The 16,576-nt window shown below is 54.7% G+C and overlaps 6 protein-coding genes across 6 annotated transcripts; 3 read left to right on the top strand and 3 right to left on the bottom strand.

Annotated features, from left to right (window-relative positions):
* Positions 1 to 595: 595 nt before the first annotated feature.
* Positions 596 to 4,130, bottom strand: MYCGRDRAFT_76122 (uncharacterized protein; the record flags this gene model as incomplete). Its single annotated transcript, XM_003848752.1, has 6 exons — positions 596 to 2,280; positions 2,335 to 2,499; positions 2,551 to 2,737; positions 2,790 to 3,267; positions 3,324 to 3,651; positions 3,716 to 4,130. The coding sequence occupies 6 exons, from the start codon at positions 3,833 to 3,835 to the stop codon at positions 922 to 924; spliced, it is 2,637 nt and encodes an 878-aa protein (XP_003848800.1).
* A 1,622-nt stretch (positions 4,131 to 5,752) lies between these two features.
* MYCGRDRAFT_76119 (uncharacterized protein) lies at positions 5,753 to 6,678 on the bottom strand (the record flags this gene model as incomplete). The annotated part of the gene is made up of 3 exons (XM_003848751.1): positions 5,753 to 6,037; positions 6,103 to 6,567; positions 6,619 to 6,678. 3 exons carry the CDS (start codon positions 6,676 to 6,678, stop codon positions 5,888 to 5,890), a joined length of 675 nt encoding a protein of 224 aa, XP_003848799.1.
* Positions 6,679 to 8,356: 1,678 nt separating this feature from the next.
* Positions 8,357 to 8,811, bottom strand: MYCGRDRAFT_105878 (uncharacterized protein; the record flags this gene model as incomplete). The annotated part of the gene is made up of 1 exon (XM_003848750.1): positions 8,357 to 8,811. A coding segment is annotated over one exon (237 nt), but the record flags the coding sequence as incomplete, so codon positions are not given.
* A 1,956-nt stretch (positions 8,812 to 10,767) lies between these two features.
* Positions 10,768 to 11,970, top strand: DOT2401 (nucleosomal histone H3-Lys79 methylase; the record flags this gene model as incomplete). The annotated part of the gene is made up of 1 exon (XM_003849143.1): positions 10,768 to 11,970. A coding segment is annotated over one exon (1,203 nt), but the record flags the coding sequence as incomplete, so codon positions are not given.
* Positions 11,971 to 12,826: 856 nt separating this feature from the next.
* MYCGRDRAFT_28547 (uncharacterized protein) lies at positions 12,827 to 13,345 on the top strand (the record flags this gene model as incomplete). The annotated part of the gene is made up of 2 exons (XM_003849144.1): positions 12,827 to 12,970; positions 13,010 to 13,345. Coding segments are annotated over 2 exons (480 nt in total), but the record flags the coding sequence as incomplete, so codon positions are not given.
* A 923-nt stretch (positions 13,346 to 14,268) lies between these two features.
* MYCGRDRAFT_110965 (uncharacterized protein) lies at positions 14,269 to 16,217 on the top strand (the record flags this gene model as incomplete). Its single annotated transcript, XM_003849145.1, has 1 exon — positions 14,269 to 16,217. One exon carries the CDS (start codon positions 14,269 to 14,271, stop codon positions 15,964 to 15,966), a length of 1,698 nt encoding a protein of 565 aa, XP_003849193.1.
* Between the last annotated feature and the right edge of the window lie 359 nt (positions 16,218 to 16,576).

Below are 16,576 nucleotides of genomic sequence, written 5' to 3'. Positions count from 1 at the left end.
AGCTTAGGGTTGAGCTTTAGGGTTGAAGCAAGTTCGCAGGCGAGCGAGATGGCGACAATGCCTCAGAACCCTGCCGTGCACAAGTCCGTATGTATCCAAAGACCAGTGGTGCAGTGCGGCCGCTGATGGAGGTTTGTGCTTGCAGGGAGAGAGAGGTAACAAGCCAATAACCAGATTCCGAAAGGTAACGCGTTCAAGTCCTCAACAGTGCCCTGGTCAACGGTGCTGAGTCCAGCACTTCTGAAGACACTCTCGTTCCGCAATGCAATTCAAACTTTTTGCGTGATTAGCTTTCTCGTAGCGTAGATGAGCGGGAGCTGAGACAATGGAGCTGAGACAAAGTATGTACCTGGAAAGACGATCTCAAGGAAGAAGGATCCCGGAGCTGGAGGAGCTGGAGCTAGAGCTTGCAGCTTGCAGCTTTCACATGTCAAGCAAGCGAGTGACATCACCGCACTCCATACTAGGAGGTACACAAGGGTGAGAAAGGAGCACATCCAGGCTTTTTGGAGCGACCAGAAGTGGACACTGCCTGAGCACCTCATGCATGTCAAACCTGCAGCTATGTCGATTGAAAAGACACATCATCAAAAGTGAAGAACAAAAAGATCCATTTCACAACGTCCACTCAGCGAAAAGACCGGAAGAACTCACCACAAGTCCCCCAGTCTCCCACCTCATATCCGCATTATAATTACTCGCATCGTCCGCGCAAAAAAAATCAAGCAAAAGCAAAAAAGGAAGCACACTTTTTCTTCTCGCAGTAGTGGTATCATCGATCTCACAACGTCAACAACGGAAAACATTTCTTGAGTCTCGTCCTGTCCTGTTCTGCTCTGTCCTGTCTGTTCCAAAAAAACGGGTATCATCTCGCTTTTTCCCAACGCCGAACACATCCAGTCATGAGAAACGTTGTATGATTTAAACGTTGCCCTGGAGGACGGGGTTGTTGCTACCAAGAGTGGTGTTGACACCGCTGCCGAGGTTGGTGCCACCGACACCGCTGCCGAGGGTGTCCTGGTTGGGCTTGAAGGCATCGTTGACCTGCGAGGAGAAGCCGTTGGCGTTGTTGGAGGTGGAGGGAACGTTGCCGCCACGGACGCCGCCGGCAGCCGTGTTGCGAGACTTGCGGCTTGGGTTGCTGGCGGATGGCAGGTTCTTGCTCTCGCTGGCGGAGCCAATCGAGAACACGGGCGACTGCCACGCCTCACCCTTGGCGGCGAGGTCTCGGTACTCGGTCGCCTTGGTGCTGATGCCACCGGGCAGGCTGATGTTCTTGAAGATCGAGTCGTGCTGGGTGACAGCCACGTTGACATCGGTCTTCTCCTTCTTCTCTTGCAGCTTCTCCTTCTTCTTGTCGGCCTTGGTCATTTGCTTCTGGAAGGCCTCGAAGTAGCGCTGGTAAATGTTCTTCAGGTTCTCGGGGTCGGGGTTGTTCTTGGCCTCCTCGGTGGCGCGATCGACCTCCTGCTTGACCTCGTACAGCTTGGCGTCGAGCTGCTTGACGTTGTCGCGGATCTGCTTCTCAACAGCCTTGAGGATGACTGGCTTGAGGACCTTCAACAAGAGAGGCTTGAAGAGACCGAACAGAAGCTTGTGGTTGGACTGCTTGAGCTTAATGTTCAAGTTCTGGAGGTCGACGGTGACCTTGTTGATCTTGAAGAAGTGAGCACGGTCGGTCTTGTCAGCAGTCTCCATTGCGACCTTGAAGCTCAAGCCGGAGCCGCCAAGGGAAATGTCCATGACACCCTTGTCGGTGATGCTTGGGAAGCCCTGCTTGCGCTTGACGTAGTAGGCGACGTCGCGGAGATCGCACTGAACGCCGGCGACGGAGAGGAGAACCTTGTTCTTGTTGGTCGACTTGTATCCCATACGTCCCCAAGCCCAGTAGTTGTCGCTGCCAAACTCGAGCTGGTTGGGTGCGAGATTGTTGCCCTCGATGACGAGGTTCTCGACAATGGCGTCGATCTGCGGGTCGGACACCTCAATGCGAGGAATTGGAATGTAGCGGACGTGTGTGAAGAACGCAGGGAGGATGACCTCGGTCAAGTCCTTGACCAAGTGAGGCTTGAACTCGGCCTTGCCGTTCTCGTCGTTGCCCAAGTCCTTGAAGAGCTTCTCCATGGACCTGCCAAAGGCATCGTTCTGTGGGTCCTTCTCGAATTGCTCGGCGAGGAACTTGCCCTCATCGGCGATGCGGTTAGTGTCGTCGCGGTAGCGCTCGCGGAGGAGGAAGTTGCCCTTGTCGTAGATCTGGTTCCACTCCTCGTTGGACTCGTCCTGTGATATCTGTCAGTGATGCATTCGTGCGGTGTGCGATGTCGCAGAACATACCTGGAGGATGTAGCCCTGCTCCTTCAAGCACTTGCGGATGAAGCGGTTCAGTCTCTGGAACCAGTTCCTAAGCTCGGGGTCTTGCTCGGCGTTCTTGTACATCTGGTTGATGGAGTCGAAAAGGTCGTCGAACGAGGTCGAGTTGGCGAAGCGCTCCAAGAGAGTCTTGAGCGATGTCAGCATTGGTCGAGCTTGAGTCATAAAACCTGTTCGTACCTTGAGGTCAGCTTCCGCGCGTTGCAGGCTAGTCTGGGAGTGAGCACCCTTGACGGCTCCGGTGGTCTGGTCAGCCACGCTCTTGGCGTGTCCGTTGTACTCCTCAGCCAGGCGGAGAAGAGTGTCAATGGCCTGCTGGTAGTCGGAGTGGCCTTGGATCTCGACAACCATCTTCTTCAAGCGGTAGCTGTGATGCTGTCAGTTGTGTATCCTTGATCGGTCGTCGGTTCCACACGTACATGGTCTGCTCGCGGCGCTCCTTGGGCATCTTCTTCTTGAAGTACTCGTTGGTCTTCTCGCGGTACTCGCGCGCCTTCTGCTTATCTTCCTCATCGACGCGCTCGTCGTAGAGCTTCTTCGCGTTCTCCTTGGCCTGCTGAGCGCCAGCCTTGGGGTCGATGCTGGTGTTCTTTGGACCCTGCTGGGCCTCCCTCGCGGCGAGGTCGGCGGTCTGGTTGGGATCGCGGGAGTTGTTGGGGTCGGCAGCCTGGTTGACATCGCCGGCGGCCTTCTCGAGATCCTTCTTGCCAATTGGGATCTTAGCCTGAGCCTGCTTCTTCAAGTTGTCCTTGGAGAGATCTGGGGCGTCGTGCCAGGTGTTGTCTTGAGCGGGCTCATCGATTCTGGAGAGCTCCTCCTCACCGGGGTTGACCTTGTTGGCGGCGTTTTGCGCGGCGTCACCGGCAATGTCGCGGACGAGAACGGAGGCATCCTTCACTGTGAGACGTGTTAGCAAGATGTTGCGCGCATGTCCATCATCATCGCAAACTTACAGAGCTTGCGGAATTGACCGTTGGTGATGATGAGCTGTCCGAGGGTGCGGAGACCCTCAAGCGCCTGCTGTCCGTGCTGCTGCGCAGTGTCCTTGTCGATCGGCGCAGACACCTTGTTGGCGTCACCGGAACCGAGGTGCTGAGTTTGCCAGATGAAGTCCTGAAGGAGATCGCCTTGGTTCTTTGTGAGTAACAGAACCTTGGCCTGCTCGATGACCTTGCGCAGATCACCGACCAGCTTCTGGCCTTCTGTTGAGAGCTTGCTGGATGGGCTCTTGAGTCCCTTCCACTCGAGTGCGCTGTTCATTGCGACATCGATTTGCTTGTTCTGTGGGGTGAAATTGTCAGCGCCGCGCGTGAGAGAAACATCAAAAACAATGGCATCAACGTACGGATGGGACCTTGCCATTGGCAAAGGCGGCGTAGATGCCGAAAAGCTGGAGCTTAGCGTTGACATCCTTCTCCTTGATCTTGGGATCGGTGGGCACGTTGACGTTGGGAGTTCCGACCATGGTGGCGGTTGGTGAGACTGGTTTCTCGGTGGTAGCAGGTGCTTCTGCGGGAGGAACAGGTCGCGGTGTTGCGAGCTGATGCGATGAAGACTCTGGTGGTGAAGAGTCTGTTGGTTTGTTGATGGAAGGTGGATGGAGTTGATGTTTTCGTGGCCGACAGCAGCGACACTAGCGCATGTGTTGGTGGATATTACAATGCTCGGTAAAGCAAATGGGGTATCTCTGGGGTATTATGCGACGCGATATCGAAGCAAGCGCTGGTTGTGGTGATGTGGTGGTGAGTGTGGTGATGGTGTAGGAGAGAGAGTGTGATTGTTTGCGGGAGGGAAGAGAGAAGAGAGCAGGAGAGAGAAAGAGGCGAGGCTGGTGGTTGCCAATTGAAGACCCGTCCGCAACGGGAGGGAGAGAGACGAGCACGGACACATTTCGCCAAAGGTAAAATGTGGTAGCGGGCGCACGACGTCAGAGTTACACGCCTCACCTCAGAATAATGACCAAAGCAATCTCGATCGGCGCGAAGGGAAGAACCAACGAGGGAGAAGGAAGTCGGTCAATCATCGTCACCTTTCTCTTTGTTGGCACACTACTACTACCTTGGGTCTACTGCCATGGACGCGGCACACGCAACATGTGCATGCTCTAAAGCGTGCCTTGTTTCTTGACCAAGTTACGCGCCTCGCGTGGTCGACAGGTGCTTGTATCATATCCTGTGCTCACCAAGCTCCTCTCATTTTACTGCTGAGAGATGCGACGCACTTTGCAGTGAGGGGAGCTCCGTTCTCATCTCATGGAATGGTACGAAAGGGAGACATGTCCTTTGTGCCCACGTCATCGACGGAGCTCCAACCACCGCAACGGCTTCTGAATGATGAACCGGTTTGAACGACGACGACGACGACGACAACCTCTTTGCTCATGAAATTGACACCTGTCTGAGTTTGCTGCATACAACAATCCATCACTCCTCTCACGTTTCACCATCCATCTGTGAAGACCGAGGCCACTCATCACTCCAGACTCTGCGACCTTGACCACTACTCCCAACAAGGGCCACCTGGTCTCCTCGCCGACGATCTCCAACCCCGAAAACTTGGATCTGACTCCGAACTGTGATGATGAACGAGCCGAGCGCCTGGGGAAATTCCCGTCCCAATGCGATCGGGATGGCGCACGCGCCAGACACCAGCACTTGGTTTGCCCCTGGCCTAAGCTAGACCAAAACCCGCTCATTCACACAAAATGTGGCTTCATCGCGCCGGGTTGGTGGAGGAACCGTCAGTGGCGCAGGCCACGTCTTGCTCTTCGTCTCTCTTTCTGCGAAATCGAAAAGTCATCATGGCGTTTGCATTAGGTTGGCGAAGAAAAGGTCGTCGGGTGTGAATGCAAATCCGTTCGCGATCTATGATGATGACGACGTCTCTCTCTCGGAAACTTCATGTCGTTTGTGTGCGCTGGGCTTGATTCACTCACCGCTAAATAGTTCGGAATATTAAAAATGTGAAAGTTCCACGTGATGAGCCACATCTCCAAATACTGGACTCCACCTTCGCGCTGATCGCAATGTGTCTAAGATCCCGTGGTGCTTGAGTCGTGGGCAGAGTCTGGAATTTCTTCAACCTCATCCATGACCTACAGGCTACAGGCATTTGTTACATATAGCATTGACTGAGTTGGGCGCTTTTTATGTTCTGCTTCCCTGCAGCGATCTGTTTCATACTGAGCTCGTGCGGAATGGTAGACCTCTATCGACTATATGAGCAGGTTGGTCTGCTCCAGGACGGATGATTTGCGTTTTTGCGAATGCATTTGCTACCATAAACTTCGTGAACTGACATGCTGCTTCGCAACCTGATCTGCTTCTACGACAGCTAATCCAGTGTTCGCGACTTGCTCTGCGCTGCGCAGAGGTGCGATCGAGCACCCGACTTCGAGCACGCCTCCCTTCGTGGGCAAGTCTGCAATTGAATAGTTGCTCGAGACAGAGATGACATGCTCCGCATACGGTATGTCCTCTTCAGCTCATCAACCATCAAGTTTCCCAGTGTCTCCATCTCACTCCTTGCTCTTACTCTTCCACACCGCATCCGCATCCTCATGAACCTTCGGCTCCTCAATATACTTCCGACTCTCCGCCTTCTTCTTATGATCAACTCCCAACTTCTCATCCCTGTCACCCACAACCTTCTCAAAGTCGAATTGATCCTACGAAACCAACACCGTCAGCGCAGTCCCTCCTCTCACCCACCACACCCCTCAACACCACTCACCTTCCTAGTAAAACTCCCCATCAACTCCGGCCTACCCAAAGGCACCCGATCCCCCCGTTCAACATCCCAAAGCATCCAAACCTTCCCATACAACCCCACCACCTCTTCCATCTCCTTCCTCTCCGCAACCTCCCACATCCCCTCCGGCACAGCACTCTGCGGCATAACCAACATCCCACTCTTGACCTCAAAAACATGACTATGCCACAACTTCCTCTCCTCCGCATCCAACGTCTCGTAGATTCTCGGCGTCACCATGTATTCCACCCCGATGAGCTTCGCGTTCGGACCGGGGGAGTCGTATAGGATGCATTGGCGGATGTCTTCGTTGACGTGCGCGCAGTAGTGGTGCGCGGAGGAGTGTCGGGTGGGGTCGGAGGTGTAGACGTGGAAGGCGTGGAGGTGGGCGCAGAGGCGGGAGGGGGGGGAGAAGGATTGGAGGTGGGAGGCGCCGGTTTCGAGGAGCTGGGGGTTGAGGTGAGTGGTGGATTGAGTGAAGTGGGAGAGGGTGCATACGCTGGATTTGGTCGACTCGGGATCGCCTTTTGCTCCGTTGGATTCGGGGAGGTGCTCCATGTTTGTTGCGTTTTGGTTGGAAGCACGAAGGTGATCTGCTCGAGAGAGGATGTTCGGTTGTTTTGGAAGACTTGAGTGTACTTGTTCGGGAAAGAGGAAAGAGTATTTCTTGCCACCAATGTTCTTTACTCACCTGGACAGCTTCATCCGACCAAAGATCGACCTACCTTTGTGACACTGCATGAGCAAACGCATGCAAGAGCTGCTCAATCTATCATCTTGACGTCACGGAGCCATCATTGCGGGGAGTCTGCAGATGCACGCAATGGTTGCAGGTGCACAAGATCAGTGGAGCTGATGGCAGGATATGGAGAAAAGCGACATGAAAGACGAGCAGGCGATGAGGTTGTCTGTTGTAAGTCTTGTAACGATGTCAAAGGTGGCCGGTCTTTTTAGACTCTTCCCACGACTTTTGACCGAAGCAGGAATCGATATGACTTCAAAGCATGGTAGGTCGTTCAAAGTGCACCGCAACATCTGGGTACAGTGGATTGGAGGAGGTCGACGGAGCATAAAGACGCAGGAACTTCGGCCTCACAGTACTCGCATTTTCTGCAAAGGGACGAAGCCTGACCGATCACCCCGTACCCATCAATCTACATCAAGCTCGGCATACCTCCAAGGCGCGCCTTTGTACATCATCTCCTACCACTCGGTGGCTCCATCCTCGCTCGCCGCAGCGTAAACATCTTTCTCAAGGTCCTTCGCAATCTCAAACCGTTCTTCGGTCCCATTCGGGTCATATACAGTTTCGTTAGAAGCCGTGCCTACGAACGTCGAGGCAGGATCTTGTGACAAAATAGCTGCGGCAGCCGAGGGTCCTCGGCGTCCATTCCCGCAGTATCGGCCGCATATCCTTTGGTATCCGTCCGCTGGACACGCGAAAGGCGGCTTGAGAATATCCATTGCCAGAAGACGAAATGAATGTTTCCATCAGCTCGGCAGCGGCGTTGATGGGCAAGCCCTGGATTGGCTTCCCGCGACTGACGGCTTTGGCTGCACCCAGGAGCAGTTAATATACCACGACATAGCATAGGTCGAGCTCATCCTTCGCAGCTGCTTCTCTATCCAACACATCGTAGATGTCGTCGTCGTTGAGAATCTTGCGGAACATGGAGTGGCAGGACATCCAGAAGCCGAAATAGTCGAAGTCAAGTTGTGGCTCGTCGGAGATGAAACTCTTCTTGAATGTGGATAGTAGCTCGACAGGCCTTGTCTCTACGATCTGGTTCTGGCTGTTTTTACCGGGCGCTTTCGTCCGGGCTTCTCGGTCATGGTATTCAGGACGACTTCAATGAGCTTTTGCCGCTTGAAGCGTCCTTCGTCGTGCCGTTTGTCCATATTCTGTAGGAACAGGGAGGGTTCCTGAAGGCGTCGACAAAACGGTCCAACGACACTCTCGGGTGGAGGTTTAGGCAGCTGCCCACCAGCGAAAGCTGTTAGCGGCGTTCCCAGTGCCACGAGGAAATGCTTGACTATGGCGAAAGGATCCGTCGAAAGCTTGGGGAACAGAGGTTGCACCGATTTCTGCTGCGCGAGTACCAGATCCATGTCGTGCCATGCAGCTTTGAGAATGCCGTAGCGACGCATCGCCGTGTAAAGGTGGGCCATGATAACCACTTGTTGGAGGTCACCGGCGATATCGAGACCAGCCTTGTGGATTCTGATTTTGGAGCTGAAAAGCAGGTTGCCCATCGCACACGGCAAGTGTAGAAGCGTTCTCATGCGCGGCCTTGGATTTGATTCGTCGTTGGAATATCTCCCGTCTTGCCCTCGCTTGTCGAAAGGCCATGAAGCGTAAGCTTCGAGTGCGTTGTCGAGTTCAATGGACCAGTTTCCCGTTCTCGGCCGTGTGGGATACTGAGCTTGTCCAAGGAGTGTACGATACTTGATCACGCTTTCGTTCAGCGGCGCCATTCGTCAAGATAGGTGCGAGCCGCAATGTCCGGGCAAGAGCCTATCATCTGGAAGATCGCACAGTAGATCTCGTAGCTCACTACCAGCCACGTGGGCATGGCTTTGGACCGACCTGCACAGTACTCCACCAGGCCGATGATGAACTCACTCCTTTCAATCCGCGAGTTTTGTTTCTTCGAGTGATAATGCAATTCCGCAATGGAGTCTCCCATAAGGTCAAGAAATGAGTAGTGTTCGTCCTTCATGGTAGCCGGCAGATACTCGGCTTTTCCTCCTGATGCTTGATATTGAAATGAATGCTGCGTACTGCGCTTGCGGCACCTGGACATAGGAGATCCATGAACTTGTTGCTGGATAGCAGCGGAACTCCCGTCGGATTCGTAGTGGGCGACATCGGATATGCATGCGCAGTGCGCGGTCCTAAATTCCTCACCATGATACCGAGCGCATTAGCGACGGCATACCACGAACCAAACTCTGGAGAGCCGCGAACGAACTCAGTGTCAGCAGAGTGCAGGAGGATCAGACCCACCTCGAGGACGAGGGCAGCAGCAATGAGGCTGACATCGCCATTTGCAAAGCTCTGCCACGTTTGAGTGACGAGCTCACGAACATCGCGCATATCCTGTAGATGACACCAGATCGCAAAAACATGAGCTTCACGTTGGTCGCTCTCCAGTACAACGGAGGCATGCTTCTTCGGAAGCTGTGTGTTCCGCTTTGGAGCCTGGCCGAGTGGCGATACGCTCGGTTCATCAACTTTGAGCTGTGCGAAGAGATTCCTGACTGTCTTGTCCAAAAGTGCTGCGTCAACGATGGACGAGGATGCGGCTCCTTTGCCATTTTTCGATCCTACTCTGGCTGGTGCCGGAGCTTCTGAGGATGCGATTAGCTGATATACCTTTTCGCAAACACCAATGAAGAACTGATGTCCAGTATTGCTTGGAGCCTCTGTTTCGGTACCCTTCAGCTCGTACCAGGATGCGAATTCGCGTCGATATTGCACCACTTGCTCGAGGTCCTTGAGGAGAACAGCTGGGACGGGGGTTCTTTTGGACTTCACGGTCTCCGCGAGGTCGATCAAGGCGCGCGTTTTGATCTTGAGTGTCTTCCTGCTGCCATTCAACTTCCGCGGCGTTGCGGCCGAAATAGCGCTCGAGTCGCATGAGCCCGCATTCAGGAGCAACCATTCGATCACTTCTTGCGTCTTCTGCTTGTATGATTGGTACCGTCCTGTGAAGTGATGAGGCAAGGGTTCAGATCGGCTGCTCATATCTTCCAGATTGTGCGATCAGGCGAGTCGCCAGAGCGATCTGAGTAGGATAATGGAGCAAGAAATACGGACAGGATCAAGGAGATCTGAGAGTTCGACCCACGACTTCGGCGCCCCGTACCTTGGGTGAAGTCTATTGCGGAACCGTGGCGCAAGATGCACAATGCTGAATCGATTCGCATGACGAGAGTCTGTCTCTGTCTCTCCGATTGCAACATGTGGTGGTAGGCACATGATGAGCGCACTTCACCTTGCAGTACCTTTCCCATGGTGGTTGATGAAATGTGCATGATCGGCCCGCAGCTGGGGCGATGCGCCTGCCGAAGATCGCTCCTTCAACAAGCCGAGCCCGACTTTCGCAAAACCTCTAGCCTGCGATTCCTCCAGCCTTGCACAATCCTCCCTCTCTACCTGGAATTCATAGAGCGAGCACGCGAGCACATTCATTCACTTCATACAATTACCATCGTTCGGGACCATTTCCATGGTAGCGCATAGCCTACCGACATCCCTCGCTCGTCCCATACTTTGCATCCCCGGTCGAAGCATGACAGCTGCATGCAAGCACCTCCGCTAGTCCCGACCTCGAAACAGCCAACATGAACTTCCCTAAAACTACCACAGGCGCTAGAAGCAAGTCTGTCGTCCGAAGGACCATTGTGCAGGTTCCCATCAAGCAGCAAACCGTCCGCGTACCGCCCTCGAATGGCGCCTCTCGCGCCGCGCCTGCGCGAGCTCCCGACCCCGACCGGTGGAAATCTTCAAACGCAAAGAGCTCGTACTCGAAAACACCTGCCAATCCCGCGAAACGAGCGCTTTCAAATGCAAGAGGGGTGAAGAGGAAGAGCGTGACGCCACAGCCAGGACCGTTGTTCAGCAGCGATAGTGAAGATGATCAGAGCAACGACACTGAAGGGAGCGAATCGGACGCCTCGCGCAAACGGTTGAAGAGCAGTCCGAGCTCGGTGGACAGCAGACCCCCTCGGGCATCTTTGTTGTCGAAAGAGGCGTTTGCCGAGGAGGCTGTTATCGACATTATCCATGGCGCAGATGTAACGTCAGGAGAACACAAGGACAAGTTCAAGAATCCCTGGGAAGACGAAGACTTCCAAACTGTTTCTCTTCAGTATCCGAGCCGGAGTCAACAGGAACGGTTCGAGCTGAAGTTCCCAATTCAAGCAGAAGATTACAAGCCCATGGAGGACATCACCGAGACAATCAAGACCATCTGCACATATTACTTCCCAGCAGAGCTCGCCACGAAGTACAGTCACGATGAGGCCGGCTACGCACGACGCTTCAATCGGGCCTGGCAGCGTCAAAGCGTCGAGGACTTTATCGAAGTCATCAACGACTTCAACACTACCCTTCAGGACCTTCTCTCCGATGGCTCCATTCAAACACGACTCAGCGGACACCGCAACATCGATCTCGAGTGGATCCAGCGTATCATCGATCAAATCTACGCCCGCACTGTCAGTTGGAAAGTCGAGACTTTACGGCGGTACGAGAATTTCAGCAACAACGTCTACGGCGAACTCCTCCCGCGCTTTTGTAGCGAGATTTTTCAGAAGACAGGCCTCAACCACAAGCAGATCTTCGTCGACCTCGGCTCCGGCGTGGGCAACGTTGTGCTTCAAGCGGCGCTCGAGATTGGATGCGAGTCCTGGGGCATCGAGATGATGGACAATCCTTGCGAACTGGCCGCTTTGCAAGCGAGAGAGTTCCCCGCTCGGACTCGTCTCTGGGGTCTCTCGGTCGGAGAAGTGCACCTCCTCAAAGGCGACTTTACTAAGAACGAGGAGATTCTCGAGGTCCTCAAGCGCGCGGACGTGGTGCTGGTCAACAATCAAGCGTTCGACCCGGCGCTCAACGACACATTGCGGGACATGTTCCTTGATCTCAAAGATGGCTGTCGAGTAGCCAGTCTGAAACCATTCGTGCCTGTGGGACACAAGATGGCGATGCGAAATATTGACTCGGTGGTCAATCAGTTCACGCAGCAAAAGTTTGAGTACTGGTCGGACTCAGTCAGCTGGGGTGCGGACCATGGGGAGTACTTCGTGGCGACGAAGGATCCGAGACCAGCCAGGGCGTTTATGGCGAAATATGGGCAACTATGACTCTTAGAAGCAGGATTTGGCTGCATTATTGAATCGGAGAAGGAGAAGGCTTGCACACTGTACAGACTTTTAGCGGGCATTGGTTGGATATACCCAGATAGGATGCATGGAATTGGACACATTGGCATTGACGACTGCACTGCTCATGTTGCAGCAAGAGTTTTCATTGGATCTGCTACTTGCTCTCTGCCACCTTCCCTCGTTGATAAATCTCCCTGTCGAGTGATTGAATGTCATCTCCGCATCATACAACATCAAGGCCGGTGAATGGCCTCGAAAAGCTATGCGTAGGAGAACGACCCCGTCGTAACGGAGCCGAGGATGTTCTTCTGGCTACTCTGTCCACACTTGCTCACTATGGTTGAATTTAGTTGAGTAAGCTCTAGCTTAATTGGTAGCGTTTCTTTGTGCGTGGGGATGTTGAAGGAAAGGGAAGAAGATGAGAGGATTGAGGGTCAGCTGCGGCCAAGTCTGCTGGACATCATCGAGTCTGAGAGTTTCGACAGCGAGATCATAAGCGCAGCGGGGTTGACGGTATGTCGCAACTCATGATGAGCATGCGACATGTCGATGGTATTGAAGAAGAGGAGAAAATTGCTGTTCGACTTTGAGGTGGAGGTCTTGCTTAGTCATGCTAGCGCTTGTCCAATTGCAGCTTCTCGAATCGGACGTCATCCTATTGCTTGCGACAAGAGCCATTGAGACGATGTGAGCAGATCTGTGCGCTGGCATAGCGATCATGGTGAGCAACACTCACGCTCGAGTCATACACAAGGTACTAACACAGCAACAGCCTCCTAAGCGCAAACAACCCGCCGCCGCGCCGGCCAAACCACCCGCCAAACGCCGCTCCAAACTCGCCAAAGACAACGACATCTCCGCCGAAGAAGAAGCCGAGATCCAAGAAGCCTTTACCCTCTTCGCCAAACCCGACGAGGACGACCCATCTTCGAAAGACCACCTCATCGCCACCTCCGACGTCCGCCGCTGTCTAATTGCACTGAACGCCCCACCGAAGGACAACGCCGAACTCGCCGAGTTGATCGAGACGGTCGACCCGGACGACGCAGGTTGGGTCGGTTATGAGCACTTTGTCGCGATCGCGGCGTTGAAGTTGAGAGCACGGGACAATGACCCGGATGTGGTGAGTGAGGAGGTGGAGAAGGCGTACCGGCTTTTCACAAAGGGCGAGGACCGGGCGATTACATTGCTGGATCTGAAGAGGGTTGCGCGGGAGTTGAGGGAGGAGGTACCGGATAATGTGCTGAAGGATATGATTCGCGAGGCGACCGGGGGAGGGCTGGGAGGGGTGGGCATGGAAGACTTCGAAGGGGTGATGCGACGGGCTGGCGTGTTCTCGTGAACAGGGACGCATTCGGTGGAACATTGAGACTACTAACAGCGCTCACGAACTTCGCATGTAAGTGGTCTCTTTGCATCTCTTTCACTGGGGTTCTATATTGTGGTTCGGGGTTCCAAGGGCTCACGAGGTTATTAGGTTTCCGATTTGACTCATTCAAGATCGCGGCGAACCATGGCTCTGGATTTTGAGCCTCATCAATTGAGTTTGCGCCCCGCAAATCTGGTGCATGCCTTGCTCAAGGGTAGCCGACCCTGCTAGACCCCCGAGATCGTGTGTTGACGTCCGCCCCTTACACCGGCGACTGCCAATGCGTGTCTGCGCGGGCCTCGAGATGAGCTGTTCGTCTAAATGATGTCCTACGCTTCGTCGCGGCTGGATCTTTCGGGAGCGCATGCGCAGGTGCTTCATCGCGCCCCAACAGCGGACAATAGCGGACAATAGCGAACGGCATCGCGCGTATTGGCGAAGCAAGGTCTCGCAACACGATATGTTCGGGTCTTGCGTCACGACTCTCACGCAGGACCACGGATCACCTCACTCGGGAGCAGTGCTGTATGGCTAAAAGTCAGCGATTGTGCGAAAAATTGGTATTGTCAACAAAATTTTCACAATACAAAGTTTCGAGACCTCCGATACTGTTTCCACGGTACGCATTGTGGCTATTTCAAGATGTACTGTGAGCATTACCACCGTTCTTGCGATTGTCGAGGAAAAATGGCAGTCCTCGCAGGTTCTTATTCCGTCCATCTCGTCCGTTTTCCTCTGTTCCTCTCCATCCCGTTTCACACCTGCAGTTTCGCACACCACCACTCTCAGCAAGACTACTCAGCTCTCACGCACTACCACAACAGCTCCGGCAGTCAGCGCCCACCCATACACTTCAAACTACTTCTCGACTCCGAGATCAAGACAAGATGCCCCGCATGATCGGTGGTTACGAGTTCTGCTACTCGGACGACGAGGAGTCCACCGCCTCGGAGTCCGACGACTACGAGGACATCTTGATTGGAGTCAACGACTTCAAGAAACTTCAGGGAGAGCATGCTGCTCCTGAGATGACCAGCACCGACCATGGCAACAACAGTGCTGCCAATGGCTCCGAAATCGTCACCGACGAAGAGACCAGCCGGAAAGACTCCGCCATGGATTTGGACGTGTCTGCAGCGTGTGGAGGAGCAAGCTCACTTGCAAAGGAGCTCGAAGATGACGACGGCTCGCTCTTCGGCGATGGCGAGCCTCTCTTCGGCGACAGCGACAATGACTCTCTCTTCGACGATGAGTCCACCATGGAGCCAGAGTCGGCGGCAGTGGTCGTTCCGGCCCTCGAGCCAGAGGGGCCGGCCGTTCCAGCGCACAAGTCGGGACTTGCGCTCCCAAAAAAGCCCGCTCCACATGTGGGCTTGGCTCTCCCGAACATGGCTCCAGTGAAGTCATCCCACCACGGCGGCCTTGCACTCCCCTCCAAGCCTATCGCCAAGGCGACCGAGGCACCAGCTTCCACTCCGGCGGCACCTGCTCAGGTCACAGAGCAGAGACCAGCTCAGGCGAAGCCGTTTCACACCGGCGGCCTCGCTCTACCATCGAAGAAGACGACCGTGACACCAGCTTCCGCAACGGCCGTCTCCGCTCAGGTCACAGAGCAGGGAACGTCCTCTGGTGAGAGCACCTCACCTGCTGGTCCCAGCACTCCCGTCTCTGCGGCTGGATCATCGACCAACGTCACCCCGGCTTCCTCATGCCCATCAACTCCGACTCCGGCGCCGAAGCAGGGAAGGAAACGCAAGGCATCGACTCAGCGTCCCGACCCGAGATTGGCGTTCAACGACGCTGCCAGAGCGAATGGCGCTCGATTGGACGCCGAGCGAGCTGAGAAGAGGAGGAAGAGGGCAGAGGATGAAAAGGCCGAAAAGGAGGCGAAGCGTCTTGCCGACCCGCACGTGCAGAGAGATATGCTGTTCCATCAGCAGTGGAAGGCGACGAACCCGGGGCCTGAGCATACTCCTCCCGCCATTCCGAGTGCCGACCAGCGATGGATGAATCCCAGGCGTGAGGACCGCGACCTCCCGATTTGGGTCAACCCCGACGGTTCAAGGCGTCAAATGCCCGTGAGCGACGCATTGGCAGCGCAGCAGTGCCAGTACTCCGATGTGTGGTCCGCTCACGCGGCGGAGAAGCAGGCGCGCAGGGCAGAAGTGCAGCGACAGAGGAGGGCCAACCACCAGGCCTTCAGCAACTTCGGACCTGATCTCGAGGTTCTCGCCGGCATCCAGGCCAGGGAGCAGGAGGTCAGAGTCTCGAGGGAGAGTGCTGTCGCGGAAGCGATCATCGTGATCGATGATGAGTTGGAGGAGGTCCCGTGCATCGACCTCACCGGCTCCGGCCCAGCACCGCGGACTCCGAGGCGCGTGTCACCGCCAGGATTGAAGAGGACCCAGGCCTCTTCTGCCAATCTGGGAGCGCGCTGGGGAGTCAAGCCTGAGATGGCAAAGCAGTTGGCGAAGGAGGTGGCAGAGAAGGCGGAGAAGGCGGAGAAGGCGAAGAAGTCGGCTGAGAAGAAGTCCCGCAAGTCCAGCGGAGTGTCGAAGGAGCCTGCGGTTGTCCTCGAAGACTGATGGTCGATGTTCGATGGACTGGAGCTTGGGTTTGAGCAAGCAGAGAGCGATCTCAACTGGTAGTGGCCTTGTATGCCTTGTTCAGTTGTGTTCTGAGAAGTCTTTGCATTGGAAGAGGACTACATATACCCCATGCACGAAGTATTCGACCTGTATGTCAAAATTTGCAACATCTGTTTTATGCATAACCGTTCCAGCTTCAAAAACAAGTAGTCTCGTCCAAGCAAACACAATGTATCGGCCTGCTCGTTGGCAACACCTTGAATCTTTAAAGACCATGAAATGTATGTCATCGTCCGTCCATTTTACCTCAAGCTGCCACCGCTCCTAGCCTGAATCCTCCCAAAGTCTATTGCTAGCTCTTCCACTTTTAGCATCCCACTGTCTTACACCTCGTATCCATGGTCCTCCGGCCACGACGGCGAAGTGTCGCCGGGATCCCGTGTCTATGTTCTTATCTGTTCGAGCCTCCGCAGACGCGTTCACGAGCAGGTGGAAGGCAGACCGCGAACACACACGAAGAGGACATCTCGCGCCACTGCCAGCTTGAGCGATTCGCGAACACGAGATCGACCGGCGTCCGCAACGAATACGATCAAAAGGGACATCT

This window comes from Zymoseptoria tritici, chromosome 10 (assembly GCF_000219625.1).
Source record: "Zymoseptoria tritici IPO323 chromosome 10, whole genome shotgun sequence".
NCBI classification, from domain to species: Eukaryota; Fungi; Ascomycota; class Dothideomycetes; order Mycosphaerellales; family Mycosphaerellaceae; genus Zymoseptoria; species Zymoseptoria tritici.
This window is presented reverse-complemented; position numbering and strand designations above follow the sequence as displayed.